Raw genomic sequence first — 18,950 nt, 5'->3', positions numbered from 1 at the left:
AGAAACTCATGCAGACACAGGGAACACATGCCAGCTCCACAGACTGGAATTAAATCTGGATGCTAAAGCTGTGAGACAGCAGATCTAACACTATGATGACAAAGGGATTTGAAGACAAAACTTGGAAAGTTATAGTTCAGTAACAGATCATTGGTGAAACCTCATCTGGAGTACTACATACAGTATTAGTCTCCTATTTAAAGGAAGGACGTAATGTGTTAGAAGTTCAAAAGATTAACTGGATATTTGGAATAGATGGGTTTTTTTTAAGGGTAAAGGTTGGACAGGATGTGCACGTCATTTGGAGTTTAGAGGATCAAGAGGGGAAAGGCATGGATGGTTTAAAGGATAGACAGGATAGGCACATGTCATTTGGGGCTTAGATCAAGAGGGGATACAACTGAAACAGGGTGGATGTGGAGATGTTGCTTCTTCTTGTGGGAGAATCAAGAGCCAGGGGATCAGCCATTTAAGAAAAAGTTGCCTCAGTTGTCTACCTTAGAGGGCTGTATGCCTTTAGACATCTCTTTGTCAGACTAGTGGACACAAAAATCAAAATGTTTTTAAGAACAGAATCAGGTAAGATTTTTGTTGAGCAAGGCGGTGAAACTTTACCAGGGATAGGCAGGAATATGGAGTTGAGGTTATAATTGGATCAGCCATGATCTTATTGACTGCTTGAGTGGCTGAGCGGCCTACTCCTGCCCCTAGTTCATATATATTCTGGAAATTCAGATGGTGCTGTACAAATACAAATTTTCTTCCTTTAATCATGCCATGTTAGTCAATTGAATATGTAGATAAAAAATATTTTGTCAAATACCAACTACAGATTTGTATCAATTTAGCCAATGATTAAGGTTTGAGGTTGTCTGGCAAACTGCTTCTCCCCTTCCCCCCAGCCCCCCAAAGATGAAATGCAGTACCCCACACATCTAGCCAACTGGAATCACATCAACTGTAGCCTACGGGAGGCAAGCTGAACCACATAACTTATCGTTAGATTAAACATACACCAAAATAAATCTAAAAAAAATGTAGCAATAAACCTGAGTTAGGTGACAAAAGCCAAATCTCAACACCTTGGACTGAAGAACAAGACGAAATGATAGAACATTTCTGGTATGAGAAAGATGGGAGTGGCCCATTTAATACCACCTAAAAAATAAAGTACATATTCAATGAGTCTTTGTAAGGCAAATGTTTAACCTAAAGACAAATCACGCCATGCCAAATGGATTCCCAAAAACCATAATATCTTTCTAATAGACGTTTCTTCCCATTCTGAGTCAGTGGAGGGGGCAAGGGCAAGTGGGGGGGGGGGTGGGGGGGGCAAGTGGGGGGGTGGGGGGGCAAGAGGGCAAGTTGGGGGTGGAAGAAGTGTGGGGGTGAGGGGGATGGGGGAAAGAGGCGTGAGGGGGGGGATGGGGGGAAAGAGGCGTGAGGGGGGATGGGGGGAAAGAGGCGTGAGGGGGGGATGGGGGGGAAAGAGGCGTGAGGGGGGGATGGGGGGGAAAGAGGCGTGAGGGGGGGATGGGGGGGAAAGAGGCGTGAGGGGGGGATGGGGGGGGAAAGAGGCGTGAGGGGGGGGATGGGGGGGAAAGAGGCGTGAGGGGGGGATGGGGGGGAAAGAGGCGTGAGGGGGGGATGGGGGGGGAAAGAGGCGTGAGGGGGGGATGGGGGGGAAAGAGGCGTGAGGGGGGGATGGGGGGGAAAGAGGCGGGAGGGGGGGGATGGGGGGGGAAAGAGGCGTGAGGGGGGGATGGGGGGGAAAGAGGCGTGAGGGGGGGGGGGGGGGGAAAGAGGCGTTAGGGGGGGATGGGGGGGAAAGAGGCGTGAGGGGGGGCTGGGGGGGAAAGAGGCGTGAGGGGGGGATGGGGGGGAAAGAGGCGTGAGGGGGGGATTGTGGGGGAAAGAGGCGTGAGGGGGGGGATGGGGGGGAAAGAGGCGTGAGGGGGGGATGGGGGGAAAGAAGGCGTGAGGGGGGGGATGGGGGGGAAAGAGGCGTGAGGGGGGGGATGGGGGGGGAAAGAGGCGTGAGGGGGGGATGGGGGGGAAAGAGGCGTGAGGGTGGGATGGGGGGAAAGAGGCGTGAGGGGGGGGATGGGGGGGAAAGAGGCGTGAGGGGGGGATGGGGGGGAAGAGGCGTGAGGGGGGGATGGGGGGAAAGAGGCGTGAGGGGGGGATGGGGGGAAAGAGGCGTGAGGGGGGGATGGGGGGGAAAGAGGCGTGAGGGGGGGATGGGGGGGAAAGAGGCGTGAGGGGGATGGGGGGGAAAGAGGCGTGAGGGGGGATGGGGGGAAAGAGGCGTGAGGGGGGATGGGGGGGAAAGAGGCGTGAGGGGGGGATGGGGGTAAAGAGGCGTGAGGGGATAGGGGGTGTAAGGAGTTGTGGGTGGATAGATGGGGGAAGGTGTGAGGAGTGGGGGGGTGGGGGAGGTGTGAGGAGTGGGGGGGGTGGGGGAAGGTGTGAGGAGTGGGGGGGGTGGGGGAAGGTGTGAGGAGTGGGGGGGGGTGGGGGAAGGTGTGAGGAGTGGGGGGGGTGGGGGAAGGTGTGAGGAGTGGGGGGGGTGGGGGAAGGTGTGAGGAGTGGGGGGGGGTGGGGGAAGGTGTGAAGGTGTGGTCCGGGTGGGGAAGGATTGGGGGGGGGGTCGAGGAAGGGAATGAAAAGGGGAGTGGCAAGGTCGGGGGGGGGGGGTGTAGTATGCGTGACGTGCCGGGATGAGGAGGGGGATAACCAGCCGGAGGGAGGACATGCGGTCGGGAGTGGAGCGGGTCGAGGTGTTGGGCTGGGGCCGTCCTGTCCCGACAGCAACAGGGCCAGGCCGAGCCGCCGCTGACCGGGCCTTTACCTTGTCCTGTCCCGCAGGAAGACCAGCTTGATGAGGCCGTGCGTGTAGCGCTCCAGCCCAGCTTTACTGAGGCTGGTGACCCGGAGCCGATGCTCCAGGATGTGAAGGTCCATCTCTTTCACGCACACTGAAGCCGTAGGAAGGAGTGCGCTCCGCCCGCCCAAATGGCATCAGTTTACTTGGAATTTCCTATTTTTCCAACCCAAAAAACACACACAGTAAATGGTCGACGAGAGCTGTGACAGATACAAGCGCTGTTGCATCAGACAAAAACTGAGTCCAATCCTCTATAAAGCTGCTATTCCAAGCTGCCTCGCGTTTACCATTTAAACAGGCAATGTCTCACTTCCGAGACACTTTTTTTTTAAGGAAATGCTCCTCCCACTAACCTTTCTTTGTCTTGGTGTGAACACAGGAAGAAAATCAAGCTCGACAATGTGCTGAAAGCTCAAAAAGCCTCGACTTTTTGACCTGAACCGGTTCGATTCTATTTGACTGGAATAGAGTTAACCTAATATTAAAATTTGACCACAAGCCTTGTCAAACTGTGCTGAAAAGAGTTGTCATGGGAATGATTGGAAAGAAACTTGTACGAGTGTAGTTCCTATGATGTTTCTGAGTTATGACATTCCCTTGGAGGCCAGAATTTTCAACGGGCAATCATCATATGTTCTTTTAGCCTTGGGCTTGTTTGTTTTGAGCCCCGCCAAGTGTTGTCTTATTGCAATTGGATCACATTGGGCCAATCTTCAGAATAATGGCTGTCATCGGGGTTCCAACCATTAAGAATTATCCAGGAATTAATTAAAGATTAAATTAAAGATTAATTCCTGGCATCCTGCTGCAAGTAGTTCACAAGAAATATCATAAGACCATTTAAATTGATGTGCTGTTTATGTTGGATATGAAGGTGTGGGAGGTTAGTTGATTGACAGTCAAAAAATCATCCTTTCAGGCAATCAAAATCTCCCTGCTATCTGATTGACAGGGAGAGGCGGGGTGTCAGGAAGATGCCCGTGTCAGGCAGCCAATGGTAACGGTGCAGGGGCAGGACAGTGGGAGGCAGGAGGTCATTAGGTGGAATGGCTATGATTCATAAGCAACGCAGACTAGAGATCTCGCTGAATTGTTCCATAGGGAAATGGGCTTTGATCGTCATGTAATACTGCTGTTCTGGCTATAAACCAGGTAGGCGTACCAGCCCCTATAAATTCAACGAAAACTTAATTACCTGCTTTCTAACTTCAAGACTGCTAAACATTGCTCTCATTCTCAAGAAACAAAAATCGAGAACAATTATCGGGAATTACTGACCCTAGTGTATGCTTGAGATTATTATCCTGAAAAGAGAACGGAAGGTAGTCAAAAGTTCACAATGAAGTTTTCCTGAATGCTGGAAAGTTGGTAGATTTGCCCTGTGGATTTTGTTTTCCACTGAACGTTTAGGATCTGAGGGATAACATCTCTGTTCCTCCTATGACTAGTGTGTGATGCAGAAAATGTCTGCCGTCGTAAAGACGTTTCCACAGTGGATAATGCAACACGCTTCAAGGGTACTATACTTGAAAGTATGTGTTAGGCCCAAAAATAACAGTGAGCTCAAGTGACTACTTAACTGTTACTGATGTCCAATTAATTAACTTGTCAATGAATTGAGGACTAACAAATGGTACTGCCAAAGGGAATGAGTGGCTAATAGAAATCTAAGCAATCAAATGTTAGATTTTTTTTTCCAAAACTACTACTGTGTAAAACTCTGATAATCTGACATCTTACTATTTGAAAATCCCAAAAGTTCAGCAGTTGGTTCACAGGAGATGTTTCCTGCACTTCCCTGAATCTCACCAGGGCCAGTTCTTCCTACACTCACCCCAGCCCCCATCACTCTGTTTCTTTCCCCTTCCCCACCCACGCCATCTGCCCATCACTCAGACAATACTCCCACTGGGTCCCCTCCCCCACTATTCCCACCAGCCCACTACACCTCCCTCATTTGGTTCCATGCTCCACCTTCTCTTCCTATCAGACTCCATCATCTGCAGCTATTTGTTGCCTCCACCTATCGCCTCCCAGCTTCTGTCGTCATTTCCACTCTTCCTTCCTCCATCTGCCTATCACCCTCCCTCTCCTGGATCCACCTATCACTTGCCAGCTCTTGCTCCATCTTTCCCCCCCCCCCCCCCCCCACTTTTTTATACCGGCTACTTCCCCTCTATCTTCCATTCCAGACCCAAAACGTTAACTGTTCATTTCCCTCCATAGATGCTGCCTGGCCTGCTGAGTTCCTCCAGCATCTTGTTTGTTGCTGAGTTAATACAGTGGCTGGTCTTGTTAATTTTACAGTCAGTGGAGATTCCCCAGAATGTTACTGGTGAAAGAACTTGGTGATGCTAATACTGTGAAAGTCTCTGACTTATGATTATCCTCTCTCTTGTTAAAGTGGATCATTTCCTGCCACTTACTACCCAAAACTAGATGCTGTCCAGGTCCTCCTACATGCAGTCTATAGGAAAACAGGATAGGGTAAGTAACTAGGAAGAAGAAACAACATTGGAGTAAAATGATGTGGGTGAGGTGAGGAAAAACATTGTGGGCTGAAGGTGCATTGCAGTATTTCCTTCAGTTTAACATATTAAAATCTTCTGGATTGAATAATGAATTCAGTAGTTTCAGATAATGATCTAAACTACACAAGAATATTTAAATCTACTCCCATTTACAACTCCTCTAGACTCTTCATTTGCTTAACATAAAACCAACCAACTTTGCTTTACACCTTCTTCTTTGATTTAAACTCTCATGTCTGCTGCCCTACCATAGTCCTTGCCTTGTGTTCTTCCCCATTTTCTCAACATTTTAAAACTTGTTTTATTTCTAATTTTTTTCTGATTCTGATATAAGGCCACAAATGCTGTGTAACCTGCAGAGTACTTCCAACATTCTCTGTATTTATTTTCCGATGTCCAGCATCCAAAGTATTCAGATTTTGCGCTAAATGACCCATCCCTTGTGTAGATACACCCAATAATTATACACTGATCCTGCCTGCTTTTGTGGGGTCAGTTGAATGGAGTGGACAAATTTTCAGCCCATGCAGGAATGGAGGCATGTGGGAAATGATGGATCAGAATTTCATGAAATGAACACAAGTTTGGAAATAAAAACAAGAAAAATGTCATATGCCAAATTGTCACCTGTCCCAGGTAACCACTGTAAATAAGAAAACAGATACATATAACATTGTGAAAACTAGAAAATTAATAGAAGTCAAATTTGTGTTATCAAGGCCCCATTTAAGGTCTTGATGCTACAGTTTTGACTTCCAACATTGTCCTCGTCATTTGACTGGAAGCATGTCATCCTTGAAGCCAAAGGACTGTCTAAGAAGAAAAATGGTCCGATTTTCAGTCATATATAAAAAAATGAATGTAACAGAAGTGAGGGATACCAATAGAAAAGTCATTTATATATAACCTTAAAACTATGGACAGAATCAAAAGTAGAATCCGGCAGCTGTACCATTACCACTGAGCATAAATTAAGGCATAGTTCCTGAAATGAGTACAGGAATGGAAAGTTTGATTAACGTTGCATCCAGGTGTTTCATTAGGGTAGATTTAAAATTTAGTTACATCAGATAATATGTATAAAACAGTCAGAACCACTTGCACATATAGGATATGCAGCTTTGAACCTCAAATAGATTCTTGGCAAGGTTCTGTACCATGAATTGAAACAGAGAGAACATTAAAAAAAATCAAAAAAAACTGCAGATGTAGGAAGAGTCTTTGACCTGAAACATTAACTCTGCTTTTCTTTGCACAGATGCTGCTTGGCCTGCTGAGTTTTCCCAGCATTTTCTGTTTTGTTTCAGATTTCCAGTATCTGCAGTTCTGTTGATTTTTCATTTTTCGTTTTTCTCTCTGTCTCTGGTTGAGGATAACATACAGGTTTCAAAGCCCAAGGAGATGTAACTATGCACTTTGACATGTGAACTAAATATAATGTCTTTCACACATGGTTATGCATATATCTCTTGTATTTTTTGTCATGGAAACTTAAAATAAACTTTTGAGACCAGGTGCAAATATTAAAGCTATTTATTTCATCAAACAGCAAGTCAACATACAGAGCAGCAATTATATTTTGATTATTAATTCAATTGATGCAACCTGCCTTTGTGTGGTGATAAAAGATTGGGAATACTACATTTCCATATAAGTGTTTGTCTCATTCATCTTAAAAAAGTTTCATTATTCTAAAACCCTGAACCTAGGGAAACCTTGGATTTGTACGGACTGGGTCCCTTCAAAAAATGCAGATTGAACTAGAGCAGGGGTCAGAGGAGTGATTATGATCATCACTTATATGGACTTGCAAAGCATTTAATAACGGACCTCATGAGAAACTCCTAGCCTGAAACTCTCAGGATTGAAAAGAAAGTTCAATCGTGACTTCCAATGCTGCCTGTGTCGAGTTTACAAGTTTTCCCTGTGACCGCGTGGGTTTCCTCCGGGTGCTCCGGTTTCCTCCAACCTTCCAATGATGTGTGGGTTGGTAAGTTAATTGGCCACTGTAAATTGTCCCTGATGGTGAGTGGTAGAATTTTGGGGTGGGGGGGTGGAGAAGCAGGAGGTTCCCCCTGATGAGAAGGTGAGGAGAATTTTTTTAATGGGATTAATGTACGAGTAGTGTAAATGGGTGGTTGATGGTCAGCGTGGACTCGATGGGCTGAAGGGCCTGTTTATGCGCTGTACCTATGATTCAATGATTCTAAAACAAATTTGTTTCATGAATACCACAAATTTAAAATGAAAGAAGCAGATCATTTACCTTGCCAGATTAGCTCTTGTTTTCTAATATGATCATCAAGATAATTTACACTTGTCAATAAATCAAAAAAGACAGGAAGAAGGCTCTTTGTGAAGCTTGATCTTTTTGTACTGCTCCTAGGCTCAGGTAAAGAGGGAAGCAATTGGGTTCCAGCTCCGATTTCAATGTGTCAATAATATCTGCTGAAATTATTGAAAATTAATAGCCCTACAACCCATCCCATACATGTCCACCCCCCCCCCCCCCCCCCCCACACACACGCACACACACACACACACAACTGAAAAAAGCAAAGTTGTTTAGGTGGAAGGGAAGAGGGATGTGGTGTACTAATGTTGGGCACTTCATAGGTAAAGTAGTAAATAACTTTTTTAAATGGTCACCTCGCTATTTTTTGTTTTTAAGTTAAATGTCTGCGGGTAGTTGTTTTAAAATAAAAATCACAATGTAAATGATTATAAAATGACACTTGATTTTGATGTGAGAATAATGCAGGAAATTGCTACCTCACATAGATCATAGAACAGAACATAACATAGCACAGGAACAGGCCCTTCAGCCCACGTTGTTGGGCCAAACCAATTAAACTAATAATATCAAATTACACTAATCCATTCTGCCTCCACGTGGTGCATATCCCTCCATTATCTGCATATTCATGTGCCTATCTAATAGCCTCTTAAACACCTCTATCATATCTGCCTCCATTGAAAATTATAATGTAAAACTCATTGATAATGTTTTGCCCAATGCAGCAAGATAACAAGACATAAACAGAACACTATTTCTTTGTTGCTTCTGTATCAAAATACCCAAAGTCCTATTTAGCTCTCATGAGTTTAAGGAGAAAGCCCACCATTCTCTTTCGATGATTAAGAAGGCGCAATAAAAATGTGTAGCATTACCCTTATCCTGAACTTTGAGGGTATCAGGAATTCCATTACATTCACCAGGCTATGATTAACCACAAAGTTGTCAGATGGTTTCCACGCTGTTCAAACCAACCAGTGAGCTTAAGTGCATGGTACAAGTTGCTTGATTGCTAGCACGTTCACCTTTGTTGTCTCTACCACCAGTACACACTGGCTCCATCTAAACCACACCAGCAGCACCTCCCAAGCCAGCTCTACATAAAGAAGAACAAGGAAAGAGAACACCTCCACTGGCATGTTCTCACATCAACACCTCCTCCTGAGTTGGAATCATAAGCTATCTTTTCATCTACACTGGGTCCAAATTCTGAAATTCCCTACCCAACTACACTGTGGAAGTACCTTCACGTGAAAGACTGCAGCATTTCAGCACAATGACTTCAGAATCAGCTTTTCAAGAGCAATCAAAGGTGGTCAGTAAATGCTGGCCTTAGTAGCAATGCCCATATCTCAAAAAAAAAAGAGATTTATATAAAATAAATTGATTTTGTTTTGATGCCAAACAAGTAATCTTGCATTGAGAGCCTCTACATAAACTTTGTTGAAGAGGGGAATATAACGAATACTGCTGTTGATTTTGTTCTCCAGATTTTGGGGATAGGACACATTTCTGAGACATTTCATCTGTACCTTACAGCTTTAATTGGAAATGTTTAATGTTCAGAAATGGGTCACTAAACTACCCATTTATTTTTCACCCAGCAATAACACTATCAAAGCTAAAATATTATATGACATTTCTGACTTTTTTCATAATATAAAACAAATCTGATTTAGAATAATTAATTTCATGTTATAATATCAAAACCTGTTTTGACCTTATTGCAGTCATATAATTATTCCCAATACCTACCACATTATGTAACCCCATAACTAAGCAAATCCCTCCTTCTACCAATCATCAAGCTAAGGAACCAATTCAAGTTCAATGGGTGGTATAGAAGAACTTGCCAGGAGAAGCACGAGGTGTATCTAAAAATGAGGTGACAATCTTTTGAAGTTACAACACGGGACTACAGTTCAAGAAGGTGACATACCACTACCATCTTGTGGACAATTGTGGATGGACAGTAAATATGGACTTGGTCAGAAATGCTCAGATTCCTTAAATAAATACAACAAAAAAAATCTCATTATAAGCAACTTTTGTTACCTTATCCAAAAGGATTTGACTATATTGAAAATACTCTTATCATCTAGTAAATAACAGCCAAAAGTAAACACTAATTCCTTAGGAGACTGTGTAGTATATTTTGCTGCATACAAACTGCTTCCAGTAGATACAATGGTCTTGAAAAAGCCTTTGTGTAGTTAGATCAATTCATGCAACCACAGAAGAAACTTACACCAGTTATGTAGTCTTATGTTTTGTATTCACTGTCACTGATCCCTTTAAAAATGAATTAAGGTAATACCAGAAGTATTTTGTTCTTTTTAGTCAGTTGATTGTAACGTATTATCATTTGAAACAGCTGTAAGTGCTTGTCAAGGACATTTCATCCATATTTAACAAATCACTCATCAATAGATCACATAAGAAAGTATTGCTATTACATTCCTATTAAATGAAAAGGTATCGTGTGTGTTCTGGCTCCATACACAGTGCAATGTAAAATTGCATCCAGTGCTCTCAGTACAGCCTCCACTACATCGGTGAGACCCAATGCAGATTGGGGGACCACTTCATCGAGCACCTATGCTCCGTCTGCCGCAACAGCCAGGATCTCCCAGTGGTCAGCCAGTTTTAAATTTTAAATTTAAATTTTATTTACAGCGTGGTAACAGGCCCTTCCGGCCCAACGAGTCCACGCCGCCCATTTTAAACCCATATTAACCTACCCGTACGTCTTTAGAATGTGGGAGGAAATTGGAGCACCCAGAGGAAACCCACACAGACACAGGAGAACGTACAAACTCCTTACAGACAGCGACGCTAACCACTACGCTACCATGCTGCCCCAATTCCACTTCCCATTCCCATACTGACATGTCTATCCATGGCCTCCTCTACTGGCACTTTGAGGCCAGATGCAGGTTGGAGGAGTAACACCTCATATTCCGTATTGGTAGTCTCCAACCTGACGGCATCAACATTGATTTCTCTTCTGGTAATTTCCCCCTCCCCCTTTGTCTTCCCTCATTCCTGTGGCCCCTTCTCTTTCCCCTCCCCTGCCCTCATGACCTGCCCACCTCCTTCCCTTTAATCCATGGCCTACTATCCTCTCCTATCAGATTCCTTCTTCTTTAACCCTTTGCCTCTTCCACCTATCACCTCCCAGCTTCTCACATCGTTCCCTTTCAAACCCCTCCCCCACTTACCTACCTTCCCCCTCTCACCTGGACTCACCTATCACCTGCCAGCTCGTGCTCCTCCCCTTCCCCCTACCCTTTTATTCTGGCTTCTGCCCTCTTCCCTTCCAGTCCTGATGAAGGGTCTCAGCCCAAAACTTCAATTGTTCATTTCCCTCCATAGATGCTGCTTGACCTGCTGAGTTCCTCCAGCATTTTGTGTTCATTGCAATGTAAATCTTGCCATGCACAGTACCTAAAATCATGGATGATATAAGGTACTACGTAAATTCTTTGATTTTCCACCCTTTTAATCAGGCTTAATCAGGCAGCATACAGCTGATGTGCACATGGAATGCATCCATGTATCCAGCTTCCCATAATCTATAAATTCTCGGCATGCTCAGCACCAAGGGATTAGCCAGTTGTCTCAGGATCAGATGCAAGCCCAATTGAAGATGCAGCTTTAAAGGGCAACACAACTTTTAATGGAAAATGCAATTTGGAATTTAGGCAGAAGCATAATCTCTAACTTTATGAAACTTGATAGGAATCTTGCTACCCCTCAAATGTGACCTCCTCTTTCCATGAGATGGGTACTGAATCACCCACATAATTGGGCACAGGGCATGCATATATCCTGCCAGCAATGTGCAAATGTCTTGCTAATGTGACACAGAAGTGGCTGTACTGACCATTAACATTACAAAGTGTCCTCTCCCAATTATGCAGTCTTCTAGATGACTAAGGCCTACCTGGTTCTATTAGTCAGGACACATGATACAATAATAGAGATAATGCTGTCTGTTCGCGGAAATCAATCTCTTATTAATGCAGGAAACTTTGATAATCTGGCACCCTTGGCATTTTTTTGGTACTGGACTAGCAGGTTTTCCAGACTATTGGATGCTACTCCTATTAATACCCAAATACTTTTATTTCTCTTTTTTTTAATATGTTGCATTTCTGACAAAGTCCATATTTACCATCCATCCAGCGATTCCAGTGAGTTTAAAGGGAGCAGGAAGTAAACTAGCACTCTGTATACCTTCTCCAGCCACAAATCTAACTACATTACTGACCCCAGTGTTGCGGATCATGACCCCAGCTCTGGCAACGCACCAGACCCATCGTCCAGACTCTGGCCCCGGCCGCACTTCAAACCCTGGCTCTGGCCACACTTCCTACTTGCACTCTAGACCCCGTTCATCTTCCGGATACTGAACCATCAGGATTTCTGAACAATCAGATGCCAGATTATCACATAGTCAGGGACAGGAGGTGACGGAAACATGAATGAAGGACAAACCTTTGGGAATTACACATTCAAAGTCACCCATTCTTCAAAATTACACTACACTTGACATATGGCTTCATTCAAATTATTAATTTACCATTACACAAAATGATATTTTCTTAAAAAAGTCTAATTTTTGTTTTGAATGATCTGCTTTGGTATTTTCCCTCGGAATTCCTTATGATACAATTTCATACGACAAAGAACTTGGCCCATTAACTCTCAAAGAAGCCCATTAATCCCATTCTCCACTTATTTTCCTGTGATGTATTCTCTTACATAGGCCCATTATAACATCCCCAATTCTCCCATCAGCCACCAACACTTGGGGCAATTTACTGTAACCAATTAGCATTACTACCAGCATGTCTTTGGAATATGGAAGGAAGCCAGAGGATCTGGAGGAAACACAAGGAGGACATATGCACTCCACACATACAGTAACAGAGGCCAACATCGAACCTGGGTTGCTGGACCTGTAAGATAGCTGCGCTATCTACAGCACCACTGTGCCATCCAACAACCAAACATACCTTTGCAGTACAGTAAAGCCAAGTCTGATGCTCTGTCTCATGTCCCCAATCGTAGTATTTAATTGGTAAAACTCTTAAAAATCAAGAAGCCTTCTGGGCTCTATAAACCACACAAACTGTATATTTCATTTGGTAAATTTACACAAAAATAATGGTATAATCTGCATTCAATGTCAGTAGTATTCTGCCAGTCTGTGAAATTGTCTGACATTCGGTATTACTTTCTATGCAAAAAAAATACTTGTACCTGTTATATTTTCAGGATTCTGTTTAATCCCATCAGTGAAAAAGAATATGTTCTAATAGTGTTATTTCTTTTCATAAGATGTTGTTTTTTGTTAGCTTTATTTTAATTCCTGTTTTCTATAGCCAGAACATTCCTGTACTTCATTCACTTGGTTAAATATGGAGGATGCTGTCACAAAGGCATTGCCTTTACAACATAAAAATCATTCGTAGCTGCTGGAATGTAGCAGGACCCCTGAACAATCTGAAAGGTAGTACTGGAATGTCCTGCTACAGTGAATGTGAAATGCCACTTTAGACCTATAATTTGAACAGACACTGATTTTCCAAGATCCAAAGGTTACACAGTGTGCTAAAAAATCCTTGCATTTTAAATTCTAAAATATCATTCAAAAAAGTCAGAGTATTTTCCTTTAATCATCACACCATTCCGTCATCCGTGTTCAATACAAAGTGTAATCCCTCAATGTCTTTTGAACTATGACCACATGAAGTGTGCACATACACTAATTTTATTCAGTAAGATCATCTGCTGGCCCCTTATAATAATGTACATTTTGAGAATAACAACAGGAGCAGTCTCTTATTGTACTAGTATGATGTGTAGTCACATTGGTGCATGCTATTTAGCAACTTAAATTCTTCTTCGAGCTGAAGTCTTATACCCAAATAATTGCCTGGTTACCTTACATCATTATTCTCTCTTCTGAAACCAAGTTAATCTACATGCAACCTCGATGTCATCTCTGACCATACGAAGAGCTTCCAATCATACATTGTTGCCATCACTAAGATCACATTCATAACATCGCCGTACCCCACTCCTGCTTCAGATCACCTATTGCTGAAACACATCTTTCTCTGTTAATTCCTAACTTGACTAGTCCAGCACCCTACTGACCTACAATCTTCCATCTGCATCTTTAGAAAACACTCCCACGTCGTTTCAATTCCTAATGGATCCCACCACCATTGTGCTTGTTGACCCAAATTGGTTCCAGGTTAAACAAAGCTTCCATTTTGAAATTCTTGTTCTTATTTTTAAATTTTTTCATAACCTTTCCCACGCCCATAATATTTCAAAATATCCACCTCTGATTCTGCACTCTTGTGCATCCGTTATTTTAATTGCTCCTTGCTGATGACAAAGCCCTGTGCTCTGGAAATTTCTCCCAAGACCTTTTCCACCACATTCCTTCTCTTTCTTCTAATAAGGCATTCCTTAAAACCTGCTTCTAATCAAGCTTTTAGCCAGCTGGTTTAATAGCTCCTATGTGGGCCAGTGTCATATTTTGATTACAATTCTGTGAACACGTTTTTTACTACATTAAAATGTTATGTAAAGGAAAATTTTTGTTGCTTTATAACAAAAGGTTTTTTTTTGACTGAAATTTGTCTCAGAATTTTCCCATACTGAGAAATTAAATTTTGGCCTTGCAGTAAAAGCATAGACAAATTTTCAAGTAAAATGGATTCCAACCAGCATAATACTAACTGCTCCTGCAGCTGTGGGTCTCCTTGACTTTGTTTGTAGAAGTTTAGACATTAACAAAACAATATAAAATCAAACTTGGAGGATCAATAAGTTCTGGAAATGTGCCCTAGACCAACAAAAGACTGTGACCTCTACATCTATCATATTCCGGCTGCTTTATTCCTGAGAGAAGACAGCCTATTCCTCCTGTCCAATTAGCTTTACACTGGCTGTTCATTGCACCTGAAGATCCTGGAGGAAATCAGTGCATGACTTCAAAAGTGGCCACTGAGGCTGTAGTCTCTTGTAATCAGGTCCAAATGTAAGAAATCAAGGCTTCCAGACATATGGTTTCATTAGAATTAGGCTGATGTTCCATCTTTCTTTGCCAGGGAACTTGTTGAATATTTTCCCTGGAAGAGGAGGCTACGAAGTCCTCTTCTTGGTATAGTTGGTTTCACCTCCCACAGGAATACCCATAGGGGCAATTGTGAAATCCACAAAAGGAATATGGCATTTTTAGACCCAATACAAACAAGCTTACATCCAGTTTCATTTTCTTCTCTATCCACAAAATCACAGGCTCTCAGTGCAGGTGGGAAAAACTCCAAAGAGGAAATCAACAAATACAATAGCATTTCATGTTGTTTTCCTCAAGATATTTACAAAAATGATAAATCTATGAGATTCAAACTTAAGAAGGTGTACAGGTTGGAGAAAAAAATCCCATGAATTGCTATTCATGAATGCTTGCAATTACATTGATGAATGGCTAATTGTGTTGGTTGTTATACCCAGAGCCACAAGATGGCAGTAGAACATCACAATATTGCAAGTTTTAAACAGTCCTAGTAAACAATGTTACACAGTTATAAAGATCGTTGGAGTACACTCCCACATATGTCATTAAACAACATGCTCTGGACAGAATAAATTATGGGAAATGCGCCTTTTATATGGAAACAAAATAACAAGGAAAATGAGAATATATAAAGTTCATAAAAGTCCTGGATTTTATCCACTTTATATTGAGAAGCCATTCATGCTAATTTTCTTTCAATCCTCTCCCTATATTGCTAGATTGTTAAAGGTTAGAAAGAATGAACCAGAATATGGCGTGACTTGTTTCCCTAGCATCCTTAGCATGTGCTTCCTCCTTTTCTCTGTGCCTTTATTGACTGTGCGCTGAGATCTCAAATTACCTCTTTGGGACTCCACATGGAAAGTCATAACCCACAGACACAAGGGCTGTCACCTTTCCCTCCCCACCCAAACCAACACCACAACACTATTTGCTGCACATTTCTCAAAAAAACACAATTTAGCTTTTCATTTCTGGGTTGATTCAATTAATAAAAATTCAAAGTTCCCAACAACAGTGATTTTATTTTACTGCAATATTGTCTAAAGCTGCATTAAAATGAATTTAAATAAAATAACACAATATAATCAGGTTTATATTTTTAAAACAGTAAGGGGTGTGTGATTTGTAGAGTAGGAGACTGATAGGGAAAGCAAACTATTTTTAAATTCGGGCATTTATATTGTGGTTTTACTGTGTAAGGCGTTGGGGCAAACACTCCTTTAGTAAACTATAACTGGCAAGCTCTTTCTTGGTCCTAGACGTGCAAACTAAGTTGATTCCAGAAATTAATTAAAATAAGAACCATCCAGCAAATGAACAGAGACCAGTCATTGCACAAGAGATGAGCTAAGAGACTAATTGGTTCTCATCAATGGTTTTAAAAACTCTGGTGATAACAATTTTGCTGTAATTTACTCAACCCAGTATTGTTCAGTTAGCACTATGACCGAAAGAGTAAATGAAAAGTTTGTGCTACTGTTCAAATACCTGTTTCGAAAGAACTTCACAGGCAGCAATACATCAAGGGCTTCCGATAAGATTGTAAATTGAAAGAACGAAACTTAGATGGCCTGTCAATGCAATCTGACCCTAACGTCAAAAATGTATTACTACTTTTAACTGTACTCTTGTCTCAACCTTTAAATCCCTTTCTCAGTATGTTCACCATTTGTAATTATTGGTGTCTCATATCACTTATGTGTCTTGAAATGATATCCTATATGCCTTCTGGTCCCTGTTTGCCTTTACTCAGATGGATTCACAAAGTGAATATGTATCAAATTCAAAACCAAAATACCTCTGTTTGCTGTAAGTATTCAACAGCTCATGTAGCATCCATAGAAAAGCAAACAGAATAAACACTTCAAGTCAACAGAGCAAGTTCAGAAATACAAATAAAGGGTGAAGAAATGGAGAAAGCTACTGGGAAGATACAGTTGAGTATGAGAGATTAAATGACCAAAGGAATAATAGTTCAAAGCAAAGAGGTTGCCAAAGGGGTAAGGAAACAAATGAAAGATTGGAATAATGGGGATGTTATTGAGGGTAGCAGAATATGAAATTGTTGAACAATACAGGTGGCTGAGAACAAAACAATCAGAATTGGAGAGGAGCAGGGAGTTAAAGTTGCAAGTAGCTGGAACTTGTTCCCACAGACTGAACAGAGAAATTCTACAAAGTGGTCACCAAATCTTTATTTGGTCTCCCTGGTGCAGAGCTGCAAATACAATAAAGTGTAAATACATCAGTGTTTGATCTGGGAAATGTGATTGGGTCCTTGATGATAAGAAGGGAAGTAAGGAGCAAATATCACATCTCCTGTTGTTCCATGGGAAGCTGCCATTGGGAAGTTGTGTCAATGGTCATGGGGGAATAAGCTAGAGTTTCCCAGTGGGAATAGTCCCTTTGAACCATGGACAGAGGGGAAGGAGAAGATGTGTATGGTGTTGCATTGGTAAATATAAAAATGGTTGTGGGTAATCTGTTGAACATTGAAGATGTTGGGCTGGAAGATGGGAACCCATTATGATTCTGGGGGGAACAACAAACAATGTGTTGAGTCCTGATGCAGGGTTTCAACCTGAAACATCGACAATTTCTTTCCTCCCACAAATGCTGCATGGCCCTCTGAGTTCCTCCAGCACATTGTTTGTTGCTCCAGATTCTGGCATCTGCAGTCTCTTGTGTCTCCATGACCCTGGGAGGGAATGGAAAGAGTGAGAACAACTGTGTGGGAAATGGCATGTAACATATTCAAGTGACTACTGTAATGTTATATATATGGAGGATATTGAAAGGACAGGTGCTTGGAAAGGTTTAGAGGGATATGGGCCAAACACAGGCAAATCGGACTAGCTCAGGTAGACAACTTGGTAAGCATGGACGAACTTGGGCCAACAGGCCGTTTCCATGCTGTATAACTCTATGACACTAAGATTTTATTTGATTATGATCTGGAATCTTTAGAAAACTTTTAGTTTTCTCTCTCTGGAGGTTCAACTGTGGTTATTTAATTATCTCAATAGATTAAGATAAAGATGAAGTCCATTATTTGGGCAAATTCTCTAGTCTGTCTAATAAGAAAGAGCCGTACCTCTTCCTCTGACATTCAACAACAGAATTTCCAAGTACATTACTGTCAATGGGATCATTACTGACTAGGAAAGTCCAAACTGACTAGAGAGAGCACGTTGGATGTTGGATACTGAGCAAAATGTGGTCTTTATGTACCACCTACAAAACAAGTTAGAAGATTGTGATGGAATCACAATGCTAAATGAATCCTCATTCATTCTAGGTCTGTAGTCTTCACTATTTCCAGCATTTTTTATGTATCTTCTTTCAGACACAAAATAATTGTTTAATTTCTCTGTCATTTTCTTTATCCCCCAATATAATTTCCCCTGTCTCAGTCTATGAAGGATCCATACTATCTTTAGTTAATATTTTACCTTTTACGCATCAATAGAAGCTTTTAGTCTTTTTTTATGTTTCTCATGAGGGGTTCCTTTGATCTAATACCATCTGTAACTTCCCTTAATAGCCATGGCTAGATACTTTTCCTGGCAGTCATCATTTCAGATCATTTCAGTATACAGATAAAACTTGTAAATTATATATTAGTTCATTAATGTTGGCCATTGTTGGTTTACTATCATTCCACGATGTATGGCACGATTTGTCTGGATGTTCTGAAAACAAGCGCTTCTCACCGTATCTCGGTACATGTGACAATAATAAACCAATACCAAATGCTACCTGACCTGCTGAGTGTTTCCAACGTTTTGTTTTCCAGCATCTGCACTTCTTTTCAAGTTTAGGGTTTGGAGGGTGAAGTAGAAAAACGAAAGGCAGTAATGCGTCTGGGCCACAGGTGGAAACTGTTCACAATCCCCATGAAACAACTTGAAGAAACTTTGTTCTGCAGTGTTTTTAATTGCAAAAATAAACTTTATTCATAATAAAATATATCTACGAAAAGAAAAACACAGTGCAAAGCTTTGTGTATTCTTGGTGTCATTAGATCGATACATTCAGCGGTGTTAACATTTTTCTCCACCACAACAGCGGAGACACCGGTCAACATTGCAGCAGCTCACTCACGTCTGACGGGACAACTCCCCACAGCCG

At 42.1% G+C, this 18,950-nt stretch overlaps 1 protein-coding gene and 1 long non-coding RNA gene across 3 annotated transcripts in view; one reads left to right on the top strand and one right to left on the bottom strand.

Moving 5' to 3' along the window:
• Positions 1-3,493, bottom strand: part of LOC127579300 (cytosolic arginine sensor for mTORC1 subunit 2-like) — a 50,110-nt gene extending 46,617 nt beyond the window's left edge. Inside the window, exon 1 of one of the 2 annotated variants that reach the window (XM_052032000.1) lies at positions 3,241-3,493. Coding sequence is in view for 1 of the 2 variants with exons in the window: in XM_052031999.1 (XP_051887959.1) it covers positions 2,852-2,964 (113 nt within the window). In the remaining variant the exon portion in view is untranslated. Of the gene's footprint in view, positions 1-2,851; positions 3,197-3,240 lie in introns of those variants that run through there. The other variant, XM_052031999.1, reaches the window with a different exon arrangement.
• A 450-nt stretch (positions 3,494-3,943) lies between these two features.
• LOC127579550 (uncharacterized) lies at positions 3,944-18,798 on the top strand. The gene is made up of 3 exons (XR_007957697.1): positions 3,944-4,039; positions 13,105-13,232; positions 18,616-18,798. It is a non-coding gene; the product is annotated as an uncharacterized LOC127579550 (long non-coding RNA).
• Positions 18,799-18,950: the final 152 nt, after the last annotated feature.

Source organism: Pristis pectinata, chromosome 17, assembly GCF_009764475.1.
Source record: "Pristis pectinata isolate sPriPec2 chromosome 17, sPriPec2.1.pri, whole genome shotgun sequence".
NCBI lineage: Eukaryota > Metazoa > Chordata > Chondrichthyes > Rhinopristiformes > Pristidae > Pristis > Pristis pectinata.
Note: the sequence above shows the minus strand (reverse complement) of the source record. Positions and strands in the feature narration are given on the sequence as shown.